Here is a 22,048-nt window from a genome sequence, read left to right as displayed (position 1 = left end):
CAGTGGATAGTCTTTCCTACTTTGTTGAATATTAGTTGACCATAGAGTTGAGGGCCCATTTCTGAATTCTCTATTCTGTTCCATTGATCTGTGTCTGTTTCTGTGCCCGTACCACACTGTCTTGATCACAGCTTTGTAGTACAACCTGAAATTGGCATTGTGATGCCCCCGGCTGTAGTTTTTTTTTTTTTTTTCAATATTCCCCTGGCTATTTGGGGTCTTTTCCGATTCCACACAAATCTTAAGATGATTTGCTCCAACTCTCTGAAGAGAGTCCATGGTATTTTGATAGGGATTGCATTAAATGTGTAAATTGCTCTGGGTAGCATTGACATTTTCACAATATTAATTCTTCCAATCCATGAGGAGCATGGAAATTTTTCCATCTCTTTGTGTCTTCCTCAATTTCTTTCAGAAGTGTTCTGTAGTATTTAGGGTACAGATCCTTTACTTCTTTGGTTAGGTTTCCCAATGGTCTTTTAGATTAAGCCTCCTCCACCCCCAAAACAACTGACTTCTAATTCGTTTATTTTTCATATTAAAAAATACAGTTGTAGGGGCGCTTGGGTGGCTCAGTCGGTTGGGCATCTGCCTTCAGCTCGGGTCATGATCCCAGCTCCTGGGATGGAGCCCTGCATCAGGCTCCCTGCTCAGCAGGGAGTCTGCTTCTCCCTCTTCCTCTGTCTGCCACTCTCCCCTGCTTGTGCTCTCTTTCTACCCACCCCCCTCTAATAAATAAATAAATAAAATCTTTAAAAAATGTTTTAAAAGAACACAAAAAAATTGTATCTAAATTACTCTCCATAAACTACTTGACAGAAATTAAGTGTTTATCTCAATCATCAGCAGTATAGGAGACAGGGATGTCCTCCACCTCCCTTCTCAAATTTTAACACTTAGACATAAGAAAAATAAAACATGAGGGCAGCCTGGGTGGCTCAGCAGTTTAGTGCCTGCCTTCGGCCCAGGGAGGGATTCTGGGGACCCGGGATCGAGTCCCACATCGGGCTCCCTGCATGGAGCATGCTTCTCCCTCTGCCTGTGTCTCTGACTCTCTCTCTGTCTCTCAAGAATAAATAAATAAAAAGAAAAAGAAAACATGATACCTTGGATGTCCAATTCTAATCAAGAGTAACAATTTATACTAGACGAAGCCACCTGCCTGAAACAAGGCTAATGGCTGAGGAAGACATAGAAAACCACTGTTTAGATGCATGGAGGTAGGATCAAACAATTATTGAGAGTGGAAGAGTTACAATCCTTGAAGGCAGGAGGCACAGCAAACAAGGTCCACATTCACCTCAATTCCATCCCTATGGGCATTTTTCCAAATTGCAGCCTAGAAGAACTAATTCAAACAGAAAATGACGGTCATATTGGGCTGGAAAGACAGAAGTCAAAATTGGGGTTGCCTTTATAATAGGGATTTGGTGGGGGAATTCCAGGAGAAGAGAAAAGCGCAGGGAAGAAACCAAACAACCTGTGTCCCTATACAAATTCTTCTCATTTGCTGATTATGAACCTGCACATACACATGGCAGCCCTCCCTCAACCCCCACCACCACTGCCAAAAAAAAAAAAAAAAGAAGAAAGAAGAAGGAGGAGGAGGAGGGAGGAGGAGGAGGAGGGAGGAGAAGGAGGAGGAGGAGGAGGAGGGAGGAGAAGGAGGAGGAGGGAGGAGAAGGAGAAGGAGGAGAAGGAGAAGGAGAAGGAGGAGAAGGAGAAGGAGGAGAAGGAGAAGGAGGAGAAGGAGAAGGAGAAGGAGGAGAAGGAGAAGGAGGAGAAGGAGAAGCAGAAGAAAGAAAGAAGAAGAAAGAAGAAAGAAGAAGAAGGAAGAAGAAGGAAGAAGAAGAAGAAGAAGAAGGAAGAAGAAGGAAGAAGAAGGAAGAAGGAAGAAGAAGAAGAAGAAGAAGAGCCAGGGAAAACTGACACTGGGACTTTGAAGCTGCAGCCACACATAGTAATAAGGACACAGAAGTTGAGGTCCAAAGTGTTAAGACTTTGGTAAACACTGCACTTTCAGAAACCAAAAGGGCTAGCCCCAAGGAGACACAAAGTAGAAGAGCTCCCACGAAGCCTAAAACTGTGCCTCAACAGAGCCAGGTGAGATCTGGCACTCAGACTGCTGGAGCAAACCTGACATGCGTTTGCTTCTGTAACTTCACATTGGCAATTTTGGGCTCCTACCAGAAACTGCCATGCCAAAAAAAGGACCAAATATTAAAATGCAAGAGGAAAACCAGACAATGCAGAGAGACTTAGGCAAGAACTTTAAAAGAATTACGATTAATATATATATATTATTAAAAAAATAGATGGAAAGATAGAAAATGTTAAGAGAACTAAAATCCATTACAAGAAGACCCAAAGGGATACTCTAGATTTTAAAACTGTAATTAGGAACTGTGAGAACTTCCTAGGAAGATTTAACTACAGACTGGATACGGAGGAAGACAGTAATAAGTCAGTTGAATGACAGATCAATAGAATGTATATTAACTAAAGTGCACAGAGAACAAAAATAATGCAAAATCAAAACAAATGCTGAGACAGATGTATGACATAGGTTAAGCAGTCTAGCATGTGCCACTCAAAGTCCCAGAGAAGAGGGAGGAGGAGACCAGAGGCATCGAGGAAACCAGGCAGCTTCTGCAGTGTTCCAGACACGAGGTTTGAGAGTGTTTAACCAAGTTAAAAAAAAAAAACAAAAAACCCCAAGTCAGAGGTAGTACTTTCAGAGAGAAGACTGAATAAAGTAAATAAAAAGATATAAATAAATAAAAAGTCTTAATAAATAAAAAGACACACACAAAGGAGACAGGTAAGAGCAGGAAATCTAGGATAACCCACAGCTTTCAGAAAGGAAGAATGTACCCACACCCAGACAGAAACTGTAAGAGAAGCCAGCTGTGCAGGGGAGAGGCCAGGCAGGTAGAAAGGGAGCTGGCTCAGTCTGGGATACACTGACCAAGTGCATAAAGACACGTGGGCAGGGTCAGCTGCAACAATTTCTATTTTGTGGTTCACAAGTATGATGGTGATCTGGGATTAGCTTCTCTTCACTATAATCTGTCCTGGTACTACTGAGGGAGATAGGAGGGAGAACTTTGGTCTCCCTGGAAAAGTAGGTAGTCATGTACCTCATTTGTGTTTTGGAGGTTAATTCCTGCCAAGATGTGAAAGTAACGGGAACAGTTCTAGAGATCTGGTGATATGCTAGGAAGCCCCTGTAAACTGGAATTGCTATAGACTTGACAGCAGTGTCTGGATCAGTTCACTGTTCTCCTACAGGAAAGCAAGGCCAGCAGAAGGAAAGGCACCAAAGCAGAGGATGTGAATATCTGGTCCTCTTGATGGTCAGTCAGTACTGGTTTTAAATGAGGAATTGGCCTATGCTTTATGTATCTGTCCCACTTAACTGGATTAATAACTAGAGGTAGAGCCACTTTTAATAGGAATCAAAATATCTGGAGGTGTCTACCGAAAATGCAGATTCCTTGGTCTACCTTCAGACCTATTAAAGCAAGAATCTCAGAACAGCACCTAGGAATCACCACTTAGAACACATGCCCTTGATGATTCTTATCACAAATACTAAAGTTTGAACACTACTACAGCAATGGCCTAACTCATAGCATGGGTGTCAGGTAAGCTAATCTAGGCAATACCCCGATCCATTCTGGAGAACTCCTAAGACAACAGAAATCGCTTTGCGTTCAAGGCCCAGAGCCTGACCTACTCATTTTTCACTCTCAAGTAAGTTTACAGAAGCAGCACCAGTAACTGTAAGAGTGGCCTCAGAAGGCTGCATGCAGAACCAGTGCTGATACTCCAGTGATCCACTCCCACTATTCTGTCGGCCATAACTCTGGCCTTTGTATCTACTAGGCTACCAAGATACTGAATAAAAGATACTGTCATTAATAGATGAGAACTTATAAGACAATCTCATCAATGTCCAAGGAGCTACACAGGTCAGCTCATGGACACAAAACATGTCATGGTTTTACAGGATGACTTACGGAGAGAAGCGAAAAACTTAAAAGACTTGTTAATTTACATCTTTTCGGTTTTCTGTAGGGAGTGACATCAGCTAAAATGGTGGAGTAAGGAATTCCAAAACTCCACCCTTACATAAAAGCTGTAAGAAGCTAGAAAATTGAGGGAACTCAACATTTTAAGAACTAGGAAAACTAACCCAAAACTTGTAGCAACCTTAACAACATTTATTCAAGAAGAATGACTGATTCTCAGTAAGAGCAGTGAGCTATGTGGTGTGAAACTTATCCTAGTCCCATCTCGCGCTCCCAAGCTGTTCAGTTGCCTTGAAAATGACAGCCTGAATTCTAGTACCAATACCAGAGGAAGCAGAACGGATCTTATTCTGAAAGAGTTTTAGTTTTTGTTTGAACTGTCTGGTGACTCCCTAGAAAACCCACTGAAAAGACTTGTCTTTATACCGCTAAACTCCTAACAGTGTTTGAGCTTCTACCCAATTTTAGTCACTCCTGCCTGCGGCAACAGAAAACAGTTAGGGTGAAAGCACAGCAACCAAAATCTGGTGAGGAAAGGGCAATGAGACATTTTGGGAAATAGGGCTTTGAGAAGTTCTAACACATCCTTGGGATTCTAAAAGGCCAACATGCCCAGGGAAGACTGAGAACCCCCAAGTTTTCTCCTCTGGTTGACCTTGAAGCTTGGTGTAAACAAGAAGTGAAGGCTGAGGTGGCTGCATGCTACCTGGCTGAGCACAGGCTGCTCCCCCTCCATCTGCCACACACACAGAGCCCCTAGAAAGACTGGGAGGCTCCAGGCATTTAAGTAAATCTGTCCCATACTGAGTACATGACTAGACGAACGTGACAGACTTCTGTGGTCACACAGGAGAAAGCTTACAAAATTAGCTCAGAGAAGTCACTAAACAAATAACGAAAACAACAGCAAACAGCAACAAACCCAAGGAAGGGGAGACTCTGACATCCAGAAGTGACACATTGTAATATTCAAAATGTCCAGGGTTCAACAAAAAGTTATGTGGCACTAAAAAATCCTAAAATAAATTTAACACAATTCTTTTTTCAATAGCATCAGGGAGGATAAAATACTTAGCAATAAGTTTAACAAGTCTGAGACTTGTACACTAAGAGCTACAAAAGTTAGATCATTGAAAGAAAATAAAGAAGATCTGAATAAATGGAACGACATCCCCTATTCATGGTTCAGAAGATTTAATATATTAAAATAGCAATATTCCTCAAATCACCTATGGATTCAATGAAATTTCAATAGAAATTTCAACTATCTTTTTTCCAGAAATGGACAAACTGATGCTGTAACTTATAATGAAAGGCAAGTGTCCTAGGATTGCCAAGATAATCTTGAAAAAGAACAAAGTTGGAGAATTCCTAATTCCCAATTTCAAAACTTCCTACAAAGCTACAGTAACCAAACAGTATGGTATTTGCATAAGGGGAAGATATAGAGCAGTGGAAGTGAACTATGAGTTTGGGATAAACCCATGTGTCTGTGGTGTGCGGATTTATAGCATCATTATGGGGCTTGGACGGGACATTGATGTTATCTAATGTGGTACCCACTGTCAGGAACAAGTTACATCCTTAAGTTGGGTAAAGAATTCATTTCCTCTGCCTGTGCGGATTGGTGTGTTTTTGAGAGAATGAAATGGCTAGGGGGACTTGGGAACTTTAAAGAAAAGGAAATTAAAGACAAAGATCATAAGCACTTCAGGAATATGGCTACAGCATGGACATCACAGGACAGAAAATAGGAAGCTGTGGCTCGGGCAGGGCTAGTTTAGGTGGAATATGACCAAGGCCCCCTTCATTGGGGGCAGTCTGGCACAGTGCACTGGAAAGGAATTACAATCCAAAGGAGCCAAACATACCATTATACGGTTGTTTTTAATGACTTTAGTGAAATATTAGTGAAACCTGAGGTACCGTGGCAAGGCTAGAAACTGGACACTAAACTATATAAAATTTAAATTGTGTCTCCTGATGTCTGGGACAGAGAAACTTAGAATGGTTAACCAAGGACGGAAAATACCCAATGACTGTCTTGAGTTTTTACTCAACTTTTAAGCAAGCAACTTTTAAGAAATAAACTGCCAAGGTTTGTTTTTGGGGAGAGTATAAATACAGAGGTCAGAAGTAATGTAACTCAGTGACTGAGCTTTCTCTGTAAAGACAAAAAGTGGAGAGACAGATCCAGTAGAAGAAAAATAATTAAAATAAAAGCAAAGTATTGCTTTCATTCATGAAGAACTGTTTTGACATTAAGATGTCCAACAGATTTTCTGAGCGCTTCCTATGTGATAGGACCTGATGGATGCTGATGATATTTAACAAAGTCCTGGTTTTTGTGGAGCTTATGTTCCACTGGAAGAATATTATACATAAACAAATAAATGCATATATTGGGTGGTAGCAAATGCAATGAAGAAAAAAATCAAGCTTAAATGTGAATTAATTTTGCTGCTCTAACAGACTAAAGTGAAAAGAGTTCTCAGAACTCAGGGCTCTGCATTTTGTGCAGGTAATTTTTTTTATTTAAGTAGGCTCCACACTCAGCATGGAGCCCAATGCAGGGCTTGAACTCAAAACTGTGAGATCAAGATGTGAGCTGAGATCAAGAGTTAGATTCTCAACGGCCTGGGCCATCCAAGTGCCCTGTGCCAGTTGATTTTTTTAAAGGAATCTAGAGAATAAAGTGTCACAAATCATTATCTACCGAAAGCAGGCACTTTCCAAGTGGAAAAGTAAAAGCATTTAACTGAAACACAAAACTTCCCTTAAGAGTATACACACAACATGGATGAACCATGACACAGTATGCCTAATGAAACACACCAGGCAGAAATGGACAAATCTAATACATAATTCCACTTTGATGAAGCACTTAGAAAAGGTAAATTCATGGGGATAGAAAGGAGAACTGAGGTTACCAGGGAGTTTGAAGGGAAGGAAGTGGGGAGTTGCTGCTTAATGGGTAGAGTTTCTGTTTGGAATTATGAAAAGGTTCTGGAAAAATGGATCATGGTGAGGACTGTACAACGCTGTGGGTGTACTTCATGCCACCAAATTACATAGTTCAAAAGGTTAAAAGAGCATATCTTATGTTATATAGATTTCACCTCACTAAAAAATTACTTTCCGACACTCAGCGAGAAAGGAAGAGAACACCTCCTAAGGCGTCCAAGTGAATCAGAGCCATCACAGCAGAGCAGTGGGGAGATGCACTTGGGTGAGGGCCACTGGGACAGCAGCACAGCTGCTCCTCCCCAGTGGTGACTGGCCTTGCAGCCAACCTGGGGGAGCAGCATGTTATTTCACGAATGGAGCTGGCAAGCTTCCTTATAGATCTATTTCAGAGTAGTCTTGAAAATTACTTCTTTTTTTTTTTTTTAACTTTTTTGCTTTTTGCTCCCAGTGTTCTACAAATGCTTAAAAGCATAAATGGTTAAATCTATAAGTCACAAAGTAGTAAGATTACTAACATGGTTGCTCCTTTTTCCTGATGAAACATTTTTAGAGAAGGTATTTGTTAACTGAGCTTAAAGATATCCAAGTGAAAGTAAAATCGAGTCAATGAGAGAATATGGTCTAAAGAGCAGGAAGACACAGTAACGATAAACATTTATAACAAGACAGAGTGCCCTAGAAAATACAAATGGTAATTAAGAACTTATGTAACTCTTCCTGAGTCTAAGGTCTTTGATGTCTCAGGGAACATACAGCACTTCTTTGGTAGTGATCTCTTTCCATGATTCTTGGATGGTGGACCAACTTTGTAAGTGGGAAGGTTGTCTGGATAGGACAAAAGTAACTGTAATAACTGAACATTTCCAAGAGAATCCCTTAAATTCTTACATGAGACAATTCGCAAGATGGTCAGAGAAGTTTTTCTTCCCATTAATTTTTTATTCTGATCATGTAAGTCATACATACCCATTGCTAAAAATTTGGAATTTACAGAAAAGCATGAAAGAAAAAAACCCGACAACATATTAAACCACATCACCCAGTAACAACATTCTGATTTATTTCCTTCTGATCCTGTCCCTCTTTTCACATGATAGTATCATGTAAGTCTGTATTTCTCACTTAACATGGGAGCACAATCATTGTTCCCAGTTGTTGAAATAGGTTTATAAACATAATTTTGATGTCTGAAATATACCTGAGCAGATGGATATTAAATTTACAACATTTCTCTGTTATATACTTAACTCATTTCTATTTTGTTTAAAAAATATGCAATGATGATCATATCTTTGGGAATACTTTTCTCCACTTCCTACTGTGGAAGGAATTTCCAGTGAAATTACTTAGATCAAAATCTATAAACACTGTAAGGAAGCCACAGCCATGGCTGCTTCAAAGTCTTTGCCGATTAATACTCTTTTCAGGAGTCCTTATATCCTTTTATATTTCCTCAGTTAAATTGCAGCTTTTAGTTTTAGTAATTAGGGTTATTACATAGTAAAGATATTATTAAAGTATTTGAATTTTTATGTTATTATGAATAAATCACTGTCTTTCAGATGATTTTTGGAAATAAAGCTTTTGATCTGATTACTGTCACCTCAAACTAATTTTACTAAGGTCTTATTTATTATAACGGCTGTTTTGGAAGAGTTTTAGTTATATAATCTGCCACATATTTTTATTTTCTAATTTTAATAGTTATACTTTTTTACACTAATGTTAAATCACAATGGTGATATGGAGATATTTATAGTGATTATGTTGTAATTTGCTCACAGAGTTTCATTGTTAAAAATTATGTCTTATGTTGGTTTGAAATATTCTTTGAACTTATTTGTTCAAAGAATATTTATGTTTTTTGAGTACCTACTAAAACCAGGGACATAATGGTGAGAAAAAATGCATAAAATTCCTACTTTCAAGAAGTATACATAGTCCAGTAAGAAATAAAGACATAAAAGAATCACAGGACAAAATTATAAAATTATAAAAATCAACTGTGCAAAGTATATGGGAGTACTGGTAGTTCTGTAAAATAATAAATATGTATGCATACATACACACAGATGTGGGGCGGGGAGAGAAAGGGTTAACTCAGCAGGCCAGGTTGCTCAGACCTCACATATTCCCTAGAAGGGCTATTTCTGTGTTCTCTAGGTTGGCGGCTGCTTCTTTTTTTTTCCCTAGGTTGGCTTCTGAGAACTGAGCTCTTAAAATGCTCTGACAGAGTTTCTCCCATGTTGAGGTGCCTTGTTGCACTCTGGGGCAGTTTGTACAGAGTTTACGTAAACAGCAGGACTTATGATGAACAGCTGTTTTTCCTCTGAGGTTCTGGAGCTTCAGTGATGAAGAGGAGTCACATAGGCCTCATATCCCCATACGACAGACCCCTTCACAAACTCTGAACTCCCCACTCAAGCTAGCGTGGCTCAGATTGTCACACGTGAAGTCAAGCATGTCCTATACAACTCCACGAGGAGGAGCTTCGTGGAAGCTCCTGCTTGTTGTCCTCTAGACTTCACCGCATGCTGTTTCTCCCTCTGCTGATACAGCTTGTATTCTGCTGCTCTAACAGACTGTGATCATGAGTGGAGCAACGTCTAGGCCCTGTTAGGCCTTTGAGCATATAACTCAAAGTTGAGCCTGAGGGTCATCCTGGGGCTCTCAATACAATGCGTGTATGAAAACATCCTCTACTGTGGCTAGTTGAGGACAGCTTCTCTCAGCAAGTACTGTTTGGAGCTGAAGCCTGAAGAAAGACAATCAGATGAATGGATAGAGAGGAAGCATTGTTTCCCCAGCAGGAGAGAAGGGAAAGTAGTGAGAGGAATATTGCACAGTCTGAGAAATGAAAGGAGGGAGAAGGTCCCCGACAGCCTTCCAGGCCACACCGAGGACAAGATGGATCCACGGATCCGTGCTGCAAGCAAGGGTGACATGAGCAGACTCCCGATTTCTGCAGGTGCAGCACAGACCAGATGCATGGGGGCTTCCGGAAACTGGCCAGGGAAGGTTATCATGATAGTAGGTATCAGACAGTATTCTTACATTCCTCATATTTTAATTACTTGATGTTTTGTTGTTGTTGCTCATGGGGTTACTCTGTTGTTCGTGTTTGTTTTTTTTTTAAAGCTGGAAAGGATCCCTAAGGAGTGAGTTCTTGTGAGGAAACTCAGAACTGGAAGAAGGGGTGAGAAGATACTAGAACGAGAGAGGAGTGAGTCCGTATTTTCACTTTTCTTCTCACTGAGTTCTCCTGCAATCTCTTTGAAATTGTTTAAATTTATTTGAAAGCCTGTCAATATTTGGTTTTATGTTAAGTCTTAAATCTACTAAAGGTTTCAAAAACAAGGAATCACATGAGAACTTACCATTATAGAAGAATGCCTAATATCTAATGCGTAGGTATAGTCCAAAACAAGTGAGTTTAATTTTAAAAATTTGCTCATATCTTCTTTGTTGATCCCAAGACTATGGAGCCCATTCATCATTTTTCCTTCTAGCTTCAGTATATCCAAAAGACTTTTGAAGAGAAGAAAAAAGTTTTAGTTTGATTTGCCAAAAAATAACCTTTAAAGTTTATAGCCCTATTAAAGGATTTGAAACAAATTCTGCTGGTATTTTTATTAATAGCAGGAAAAAATATTATTAAATTCATTAACAAACAAGACAAGGAGTTCAACTAGGGTAAACTCATGCTGACTTTTTTTGTGTATAGTGACAAAATCTCACTATTTAAAAGGCTAGGCAACAAGGTATACTTACTACATTCTTTAGCAAAGAAGTGAAGATATGCTCACCTCTGAAAAAGCCAAAAATGAAGGGAAAAATATACTAGCTCACTATTTTGGTAAATCTACTATTAAAACAAGATAAGATCAAATAGGACCTAAAATATAAAAATTCTGCATAGAAAAAGCCCCATTAAAGCATGAAAGTTCACAACTGTTTAGAATACTTATTAAAATTACTAATCATATATATAATCCTTTGAGAGCTCTTAAACATCATAGAAAATATTACTGCTAAAAATACCAACATCCATAAAGAAGCCTACTAGCAAAAAGTTTGGACAGTTTGAACCTTCGATTCCTACTGATGAAGCTAACACTTGTATGTGTGCCAGGTAAGTGCCATGTCCTTTCCACACACAGCACCTCTCATAACCACCTCTATTTGTAAAATAAGAATTTTGGATTGCATTGCCAATGTTCCCCTCATTTTTAAAATTTTACAATGCTTACTGATCAGACACTTTTTTGGGGGGGCAACAGAACTTTAACATTCCCCACAGGTTTTTTAAATCTACCATTTTTGTAATCTCAATCTAGTTTCTAGGAAAAACATCAGTAGAAAGACCAGATCGAGTTACATGGTACACTGGAAAGAGCACAAGATTTTGAATCCTGCTACTATTTGCCAGCTGTGTCCCTATCTTTGTGCGACACTTGAGTCTTCATTTCCCCATCTAAAAAAGAGAATGATGACAGTTCCTCTATAAGGCATTAAGGTTAAATTAACCTATTACTGGGCACACAGTTGCCCTCAATAAGTATTAGTTTCTTCCTTGCTCTTTTCAAATCTTGAATTCTGGCTACCAATTAAAGAAAAATGGTTCCTTAAATATCCTGGGTCTATTTATCAGGAAAATTTCTATCTTTGCATTTTGAAATAATTAATTTCTCATGCTTCTCTTTGAAATGGTTATTATCTGAGAGCCTTTCACTGGCTTCTCTGGCCTTTCAAACCAAAGGTGAAAATCTGAAACCTAGTTGCACAATCCGAGCCTTGCCCTCCTGTGTGACCGCAGCTTCTTCCGGCTCCTCCTCACTCCACAGCCTGGACACAGGAGTGGATTGTCATTTTTTCAAATGTGCCACTGCTTGCAGAACTCCCACTCCCCACTTTGCCTGATCTGTCCTTTAAGTGTTAGCTTAAATTATCACTTCCCTGAAAAAATCTGACATTTCTACTGTCCCCATGTTCCATCAAGAACTAGTTTAAATCTCTGGAGTTATAAACTCCCAGAGCACTGCACTTTATCTTTTATAAAAGATATTTTTTATTGCACTATCATTATATTTACTATCGGTTATCTCACCAAATCACTTATCTCTGTCTTCTCTGCCACTACACCGCCAATATCTACCAGTTCCTATAGCATAGTAGGCACTCAGATATTCACTGAATTGAATATTCATATTGATGTTATAATACTGAATTTTAATGTTATATGCATTACATATACATATTTATCAAGAGCCCAAGGGGCTCCTGGGTGGCTCAGTCAGTTAAGCATTGGCTTGGGTCATGATCCCAGGGTCCTGGGATAGAAGCCCATGTAGGGCTCCCTGCTCAGTGAGTATGCTTCTCCCTCTGCCCCTCCCCCTGCTCATGCTTGTGTGTGCTCTCTGAAATAAATAAAATCTTAAAAAAGAAAAAAAGAGCCCCAAAGGACTCTGGGCTAGATAACTTCATTAAGATAGAGGAAAACCATACAAATAGGGTTATCAAGACACCTCTGTTACATCTTTCTTTCTGGTAGGTATATCGTGGGGACACTGCTCAAGCTTGGCTACCAAAATGATTAATATCCACTTAGTACCAGTTTGTCTGCTCAAATCTGCAGCTGAGATGATTGCTTTGAGAAAAAGATGGGTCAGTGGTTCCAAGGTACTACATTTGATCTTAGCCAAAAGGCTGAGAAGCCATCAGTGGTTCCAAAGTAGAGCTAGAGATGTGAGGCACCATTTACAGACCTCCGCAAATTTACTCAGCTATTTTGCCTTCCTTCCTAGTCACTGCCAGAGCCTCCTGCTGACAACCTCCTGGGGGATGAGAGCTAGGCTTGGGCAAGGCCCTGACTGAACTCCAGTGCTAGCTGGCTGGACTCATGAAGGCTCTGGTTTCTCCCACTACTTCCAGGGTCCGAAGGTTAAGGACGTGCATCAGTCCTCTAAAATCAAAATGCAATGAGAGACAGGTGATAGGAAAAAAGCATAAGATAATTCCCCACTCCTAAATAGGCAGCTCTGCAGTACTACTCACACAAGACCTCTCCCTGGATCCAGTTCCTGAATCATTTTCTTCCAGGTTCCACACTGATTTTATTTGACACGCTCTGATTTCTGTTTGTGCTAAAAATGTCCAGAGATATAAACAACCTCAAGTATTTTCTTGTCCTCTTTAAAGGGACTTAGAGGAGCTACAGCTCATGATCACATGGGCAAGGAATAAAATGTGTCACAACTTGTGCAGATCACTATGGACCAGCTGGAGGAGCCACGGGGGTTTTATTTCCTGAATAACCTGCAGCCCTCCTAAATGGGCGAAGTGTCCCTGCTGTGAAAACTTTCCCTGAAATCTACCCAACCCTCACTCCCTCTCTTAAAACCGTTTTCACTAATCCTGCGCACAGACAGAATTTCTGTCCTGCTGAAGCTTACAGGCCAGCAGCTAACAACCACTCCACTGCTATCGTATTTACCTTCTATGAAATGAAAGCTATCATTTTCCCTAAGGATCCAATTAAATAAAGAGAAAAGTCTCATTTGGGCTACTGTATTTCCCAGGCTTTCCTACATTGTCCTACTTGTCCCAAATTGATAATAAGATGAAACAAACATTTAATCAATTGAAGTTTGATGAACGTATAGACAATTGAATTAAAACTGAATATCTGAACTAAAGAATTATATTCACTAAATTTATCTTATAAATACTAATTTTTAGAGTAGTTTTATGCTTCTCTTTAAAAGTAAAATAAATTAAGTTTGATTTTTCTTCTGTTTGGCCCATGACTAATTTGTGGATAAATGCTGATGAACAAATACATGACTTTCTAATTTTGTCCTAGAGTAGTTTTTTAAGAGAATGAATGAATGAATGAAAATGAATTTATTTATTTATTTATTTATTTATTTATTTATTTATTTATGAGACAGACAGAACACAGGAGTGGAGGGGTGAGGGGGGTAGGGAGAGAGAGGCAGAAGCAAGGCTCCACACCAAGCAGGAAGCCTGAGGCAACTGGATCCCAGGACCCTAAGAGCATCACATGAGCTGAAGGGAGACACTAAACTGACTGAAACACCCACCCAAAAATGCTTTAGAGCATTTTTGAAGAATTTTTTTGACCTACAAAAATAGATATACCCTGAATTCTACAATTTCAAATTTCCTTTCTGACAAATACAAGTACTTTAAACTCTTTCTGGTAATTCTACTCTTCTGGGGAAATGTCTCACATTCCTTTCAGGTCCTTTCTAGAGGGTGGAGTCTCTGGCTTATCAGCCCAGTCCCATGGAGCTTCCCTGCTAAACAACAGACCTATTAAGGAAAGACAGTTTCTAATAATGCAACAAGTACAGGTGTTTCAGGTTTAGAAACTTTAGTTTTCACATCAACAAATGTCACCAAGGTCTCTCCCAGTTCTGCATTCTAAGACACTTGAGAGTATTCTAGCAAAATGATAATAGAACTGTTTTGTACAAAAGCATGTACTTGCTTTAAAGTGATTATTTGCATTTTGGCAAATACTAAATTCAGGACAGTATTTGCCTAAATATAAATCATAGTTTGTATTAGTAATTTAATACTTACCTAAAAGGATCATAAGCACTCATATCAATATGAAGTCCATTTATGAACAGACAGGCATCACCTGGCTGAATTTCAAATCTATCATGAAGACCCTTGAAATAGAGCAGGGTAATAATTAACCAAATCATATAACAACAATGATCTATGACAGGAGTCAGCAAACTTTCTGTAGAGTCATATAGTAAATAATTTAAGCTTTGTGGGTCACATCATCTCTATTGCAACTACTCAACTCTATTCTTGTGGCGTGAAAGCAGCCAAACAACATATGAACAAATAGGCATGACTATGTTCCAATAAAACTTTCATTTCTAGGGCAGCCCTGGTGACTCAGAGGTTTAGCGCCACCTGCAGCCCAGGGCGTGATCCTGGAGACCCTGGATGGAGGCCCAAGTCAGGCTCTCTGCATGGTGCCTGCTTCTCCCTCTGCCTGTGTCTCTGCCTCTCTCTCAATCTCTCTGTCTCTATGGATAAATAAAAATAAATAAATAAATAAATAAATAAATAAATAAATAAATAAATAAATAAATAAATAAATAAAATGATATTAAAAAAAAACCCCTTTCATTTCTAAAAACAGGTAGCAGGCCAGATTTGGCCTATATGTTGGTAGTAGCCTGCCCACCCCTATGCTAAGTGATAGAAATCTCATGATAGGTTAGAGATAAAAATACCTGGATATTTTGGTTCTGCAATATATATTACAGTTCTAATTCTATAACAATTATTTACCTAATACATTGTGTATGTAGGTGCACACACACTTAGAATTTGATAGTTGTCACACTCTTATTCTTTAATATCTCAAGACTCAAAACTTTGGTGTATTTGTAAATATCTGTTGAAGATCACTCTAAATTTATAAAGGCTTCCATTAAAGCAGTGTTTCAGTGTTTACCGTTTTTTCATTTGGTAAATATTCCCCGAACACCTGCTATGAGCTAGAAATCACTCCAGGCACTAGAGCAATAATGAAAGCAAGGAATATAATGTTCTTGCCAGTACAGCATAGTTATCAAGATAGTGGTGAAAGGGGTCAAATTAATTTTATTATTTATTTATTTATTTATTTTTAAAGATTTTATTTATTCATGAGAGACAGAGAAAGAGAGGCAGAGACATAGGCAGGCAGAGAAGCAGGCTCCATGTAAGGAGCCCGATGTGGGACTCGATCCATAGACTCCAGGATCACGCTCTGGGCCAAGGGCAGGCACTCAACCACTGAGCCACCAGGCATCCCCAAATTAATTTTAAATCTTAATCTTGCTATTTAGACGTGGTAAGAGCTGAACAAAGTTACTTTTTGCTTCAGTATGTCTCCATTTTCCTCATCTGGAAAATGGGAGTACTTACTTCCATCTCACAGGTTATAAAGTATAAATGTGACATATATCTGTGTCTAGTCACATATGCACCACTGACAAATGAAGCTTTTATTTTTACTATTATTAGGGCACACAAATTCATTTAGAAGGAAAAACAATTTCAAAACAATGCATTTTAATGATGCCACATAATACCACATAATACATGACCTAACAGAAGTTTGTATAAATTATTCTAGAAAGGCAGGTGAAGCAACTAACAAGAAGAGATGCAGAGGAGGCTTGGCAGAGGTAAATTTTTCTGTATAGTTATCACTCACAACAGGTGACATAGAGAGAAGGGAGAGAAAGAACTAAATTTGTAACAGGACAGAACATATTTCCACTTGATTTATACTGAATACTAGCAAGAGATTAAACTCTAACACAAGAAGATTCACAGGTAAAACTCTGATTTATCTTTAGTTATTTCTCTGCCTTTCTATCAAACACTTATTCTAATAAATCTGCATTCTAACTTCAAAATCTACAGCTGCTTAATGAACTCATCGCTTGTTTTCCCAAAACTTGCACTGAACCCTCATACACATTGTCTTGAGCTCTCTCCAGCACCTCATTCATTTCAGGCATCTCAATGATAAGGGGAAAGTATATCAAGCACACAGATCTATACTAAATTGCTAATTCCCTCAAGAATGTTGATGCCAGGGCAGCCCGGGTGGCTCAGCGGTTTAGCGCCACCTTCGGCCCAGGGCATGATCCTGGAAATCCAGGATCAAGTCCCACGTCGGGCTTCCGGCATGGAGCCTGCTTCTCCCTTTGCCTGTGTCTCTGCTTCTCTCTCTGTTTCTTGAATAAATAAATAAAATCTTAAAAAAAAAAAAAAAAAAAGAATGTTGATGCCAGCCACAGCACCTTGAACAAAGAAAGTAAAAAAGGGGTAACCAATTGAACTTTAGTGGATTTGATTGCTGAACTACTACTATCTACTGGAGACTGGTGCTGACAAATTCTTTCTCATTCCTCTCAGAGGAGTAAGCCTTAAATCCTGGAAAATTACCCTGAGTGTATGATTTACGGCAGCTTTTTTGCAAATCAAGAGGTTAAGACTTCAGTTTCCAGCAATATAATGAACCAGAGATCCTGAAATCCCCCTACTGAAAACAAAAAACAACAACAACAAAAACACCAAAATGCTAGATTAAAATATTAATGCTCTCTAAATAAATAATTTAGTTTTTAAATGAAAAGACTTCATCTAAGGGCAGAGAAGTGGGAATATGAGTCTAAGGATATAAGCAAACACGGAAGATCGTGCCCCAAGGAAATCTTGAGCTTCCTAGGTAGCCTAAAGAACCTGGGGCTTTGAGGGTTGATCTTGGACAGGAGGCAAAGCCTTGGGCCCCCTTACAGCAAGGACAAACATCAGAGATATCCTTGTGCACACAAATGAGTGTTACACTCACAAGGAAAGGTGACCTAGAAAAACAAAATGCACTGCAGAGACACCACAGAAGCTTGCCTGTCTCACCTTGGTTCTTGGTGAGGGAAGAACAAGTTTTCAACAAAAATTCCTGGACTCTTTCATCTTCATACGAGCTTGAGGCTTAATTTCGTAACATTTTTAAGGTCCAAAAGACATACAGAGACCTTTTATCTGAAGTGGAGTTAAGCTGGAAGTACTCTTTGGCTTTGGGCAGAAACAAATACAAATTCCCAATGAGAAACAGAACCTCAAAAAAAAAAAAAAAAAAAAAAGGAGGGAATACATTGCAACATCTCTCTTTAAAAACCAATGGAGCCAGACCATTATATGAAGCTAAAAAAAAATTCCAGCTGAGTGGATCTCAGAAGACTGGTCGAGTTTTATAATGGTAAATTTGTTTATAAACATCTCTGGAGGCCCCTAAGCTGAAACTGCATCCATCTTGAATTTAAAAATTGAAGTCAGATATATCTTAATGTAAGAGATTTTCTTTTCCAGGATGACTAATGAGAGAATATTAAAAAAAAAAAAAAGTTTTACAGAATAACATTTGGAAAGGATATTCTTATTTAGGGATTTTCTTTAGAATTCTAAAATTTTCACACCTTCCAAGTAATTAGAAAAGGCATGAGCTTTTATTTAGGTTAGGTATAATCCTTTACTTGGATTTTGTATTAAATACCTGCATTTGGTTTATTAATATCTGATTAAAGAACAATTCTGAACTTTGAAGGGAAATTTACTATACTTTGGAGTGAAAGCAGTTGCCTCCTCAATAAAGTCAAACCAAATTCACTTATATAACTTCAGCATGGTCGTATTTTCTGAATAATCTCTGCATGCATTCAAAGTCAAACCATACAAAAACCCATACACAGAGAATTCTCGCTCATTCCAGTACCTTTCACCTGGTTTCCCAGCCCTTCGTGGCCCATAGAGGTGATTGGGTTTTTTTTCCCCCTTAGTTTCTTTCTTATTTATCTTTCCAGTGTTCCTTTATGTAAACACTTATACAAACACATATCCTGTTGTCTCTTTCTTTCACAAAAAGACTTAACTGCCTGCGCTATTGAACTTTTGAATTAGCAAAATCTGGTGTTCCAGTTTAACTCTGATCTACATTTCTTATAAGGAGTGATGACAGATCATCTTTCTACATATTTAATGACCACTATTATTTCTTTATTGTGTATAAACCTTTCATTTACATGTTGTGTGGGAATCGTACTCTTTGGTGTGCGTGGATGAGATGCCACAGCAGTGACATACACCCGGGATGTGTATATGCCTGGTCCATGCTCAGAAACACTGCAAGGGACACTCCGGAATTGCCGGCCTTCTGGTCACCACCACCCTCTTCTCTAGGGTTGGAACTCCAGTTTTGCTTTGTTTTTTAGGTACCACTCACATACATACCCCACATGGTAGCAGGTAACATGGACTACTAGTCCAAATGCATTTAGCCAAGATTAATAACATGAAAGCCATTACCATCCTTGTCTTTCTCCCAGCATGCTTTGAGGCAGAGAGCTAACCAAGATGATCACAGACACCATGATTATTTAGTTTACTGATTAAATTCAGATTTCTTGCTCTGAAATCAAAGCTTATTTCAAAATTCTTTCACGGACTCCAAATGAAGGAGAGGTAGAAAAGGTGATGGCAGTGGTGGCCCCAGTGGTCCTGAGCAGCTGGAGCCAGTGGCCAGCACTGATGAGTGACACTGCATGACGGCATGAACAGTTTGTGCTGGTGCCCTCCTGGGGCAGGTCCCTACCGTTCATAATTTTTCAGAGTATTCCTGGCTATGATTCTTTGACTACTTTTTCCACATGAATTGTTAGATTCATCAAGTATCAGAAAAAAAGAAGCTCTTGGTATTTTTATTAGATTCTGATTGTATCTATAAATTAACTTAGAATTGACTTTGTTGTAATCTTCCAACATAAGAACATGGATGTCTTTTAACACACCCATAAGGATTGTTTCAATTTCTTCCTTATATAGGCTTTATATACTTGCTATTAAGTTTATTACTAAATGCTATTTCTGTTGCTATTATAAATGGATCTATTCTTTCTTACATCTTCTAACTAGCTGTTTGCAATATATGGAGCCTATTGATATATATATATATATATATATATATATATATAGCAGAAACAAATACAAATTTATATATATATATATGTATATATATATATATATAAATCATATAACTTATTATCTTTTGTTGTGGACTAACACATGTCCCTCTCCAAGTTCAAATACTGAAGCCCTAACCACCAATGTATTTAGAGACTGTATTTAGACTGTATTTAGAGATAGACTTAAGGGATGCAAATATGGTAAAATGAAGTCATGAGGGTAGTGCACTTCATATGCATAGAGGAAGGCCATGTGGAAGACACAGCAAGAAAGTGCTGTGAAAGTGGCTGAAAGTGGCTGTCTGTCTATGAGTGGGGAGAGAGCTCTTACCAGAAACAGAATCTGCCAAGAGCACCATCTGGGACTTCCAGGCTCCCAAACTATGAGAAAATAACTTATTCTCGAAGCCACCCAGTCTGTGGATTTTTTTAGCTGATTCTCTTACACCTCATTTCCCCCAGTGTTTACATTTCTAATACATTTCTCTTGACTAATAATGTTGGCTAAGAGCTAAAACAACAATGAATTACAGTGCCAATAATGAGCCTCGTTGTCCTGTTCCTGATTTTGGTGAATATGCCCTTAGTACTTTTCCACTAGTAAGATGCTGGTTTTTAAGCCAAGATACACACAAATACACATATACACACTTTTAATCACATTTTTAAAAGGTATCACTGATTCTCTTATGATTTCTTTGAAAATTTATTTTATTATGATCAGAAAGGTCTTGAATTGTAGAAAATGCTTTTCCACATCAAGGAGACAGTCATGCTACTTTATAACTAATATCTAATGGCATAATTATATGAACAGATTTCTTAATATTGAACCATCCTTGCATTCCTTAAACTTCATTTGATTATGATTTATTATCCTTTTAATTTATTAGTTTTACTGTTTTCATCTTTTAATGCATTAATTTTTAACCTTTATTAATTTCTTCTTTCTTTTGGTTTTATTTATTGCTCTTTTCTTAACCTTTTAGATCCTGTATTAATTTTATTTTTATTCTTTCATTTTTACTGATCTAAGATTTTAAGGCTTTTCTCTGAACTTTGTTTTGTGCCCCAAAGATTCTAGTAGTTTGTTTTTATTGTTTTTATTTTTATTATTTTTTTAATATTTTATTTATTTATTCATGAGACACACAGACTGAGAGAGAGAGGCAGAGACACAGGCAGAGGGAGAAGCAGGCTCCATGCAGGGAGCCTGATGTGGGACTCGATCCCAGGACTGCAGGATCACGCCCTGGGTCAAAGGCAGGCGCTAAACCGCTCAGCCACCCAGGGATCCCCTAGTAGTTTGTTTTTAAACATCATCAAGAAATACTGCAATTTTGGGCACCTGGGTGGCTCAGTCAGTTAAATGTCTACTCGATCTCAACTCAGGTCTTGATCTCAGGGTCATGAGTTTAGGCCCTGTGATGGGCATAGAGCCTACTTATAAAAATATAATGCAATTTTGATGTGCATTTTATTTTTTCTTCTACTTAAGGGTAAATAGTTTTAATTTCCCAGTGAATAAGCCCTTTCTCCTGATTTTGTTATCAATTTCTAGTTTGACTGCACTGGGATAAGAGAATTCTTTTCTGTCATATCTACTTTCTAGAATTTTTTTGCCGCTTCATAAAAACTTGAGAAAAGGTATATTTTCTCTATTATCAAGAAAAAAAATCTATTATATCCCTGTAAGACCTAACACATTGATAACGTTGCTTGGTTGTCAATATCTTATTTTTTGACTTCATCAGTATTTTAGGTAAATTCAACTTTTCTATCTCCAGTAGTTTCTGTTTTATGTATGTTGCTACAGTGCTTTGATGTATAGATATTAATAACTGCTATATTTTCATTAGTATTATACAGGGCCATTGTTTTACTCATTAATATTTTTAAGGCCTGAATTTGATTTTATGGTATTAAGATTACAACCCCTGCAACATGGCATTTGTTTGGTTTACCTTTGCCCCAACTTTAATTTTTAACATTTCTGAGTTAGTTTTAAAGTTTTTATTTCACATATATTTATCTGCCCAATGATTCAAACTGAAAACTTTTGTTAATGTTAAGCTTATTTGCATTTATCAATATGATAGAGGTTAGACTCAACAGTCATTCTTTTTATTTTTATAAAATTATTTTTTATTGGTGTTCAATTTGCCACACATATAGTTACACCCAGTGCTCATCCTGTCAAGTGCCTACTTCAGTGCCCATCACCCAGTCACCCCCACCCCCCACCCACCTCCCCTTCCCCCACTCCTAGTTCGTTTCCCAGAGTTAGGAGTCTTTCATATTTTGTCTCCCTTTCTGATATTTCCCGCTCATTTTTTCTCCTTTCCCCTTTATTCCCTTTCCCTATTTTTTATATTCCCCAAATGAATGAGACCATATAATGTTTGTCCTTCTCCGACTGACTTACTTCACTCAGCATAATACCCTCCAGTTCCATCCACGTCGAAGCAAATGCTGGGTATT

General features: G+C 38.3%; 1 protein-coding gene across 1 annotated transcript in view; it reads right to left on the bottom strand.

Annotated features, from left to right (window-relative positions):
- UGGT2 (UDP-glucose glycoprotein glucosyltransferase 2) overlaps window positions 1–22,048 on the bottom strand; it is a 196,012-nt gene that overhangs the window by 98,618 nt on the left and 75,346 nt on the right. Inside the window, exons 11-12 of the mRNA XM_041731331.1 lie at window positions 14,610–14,701; window positions 10,379–10,529 (exon numbers count right to left, since the gene is read on the bottom strand). Coding sequence (XP_041587265.1) covers window positions 10,379–10,529; window positions 14,610–14,701 — 243 coding nt within the window. The remainder of the gene's footprint in view (window positions 1–10,378; window positions 10,530–14,609; window positions 14,702–22,048) is intronic.

The sequence above is a fragment of the Vulpes lagopus genome, chromosome 16, assembly GCF_018345385.1.
Source record: "Vulpes lagopus strain Blue_001 chromosome 16, ASM1834538v1, whole genome shotgun sequence".
In the NCBI taxonomy this organism is placed as follows: Eukaryota; Metazoa; Chordata; class Mammalia; order Carnivora; family Canidae; genus Vulpes; species Vulpes lagopus.
The sequence above is the reverse complement of the archived record's forward strand: the minus strand, read 5'-3'. Positions and strand labels throughout refer to the sequence as shown.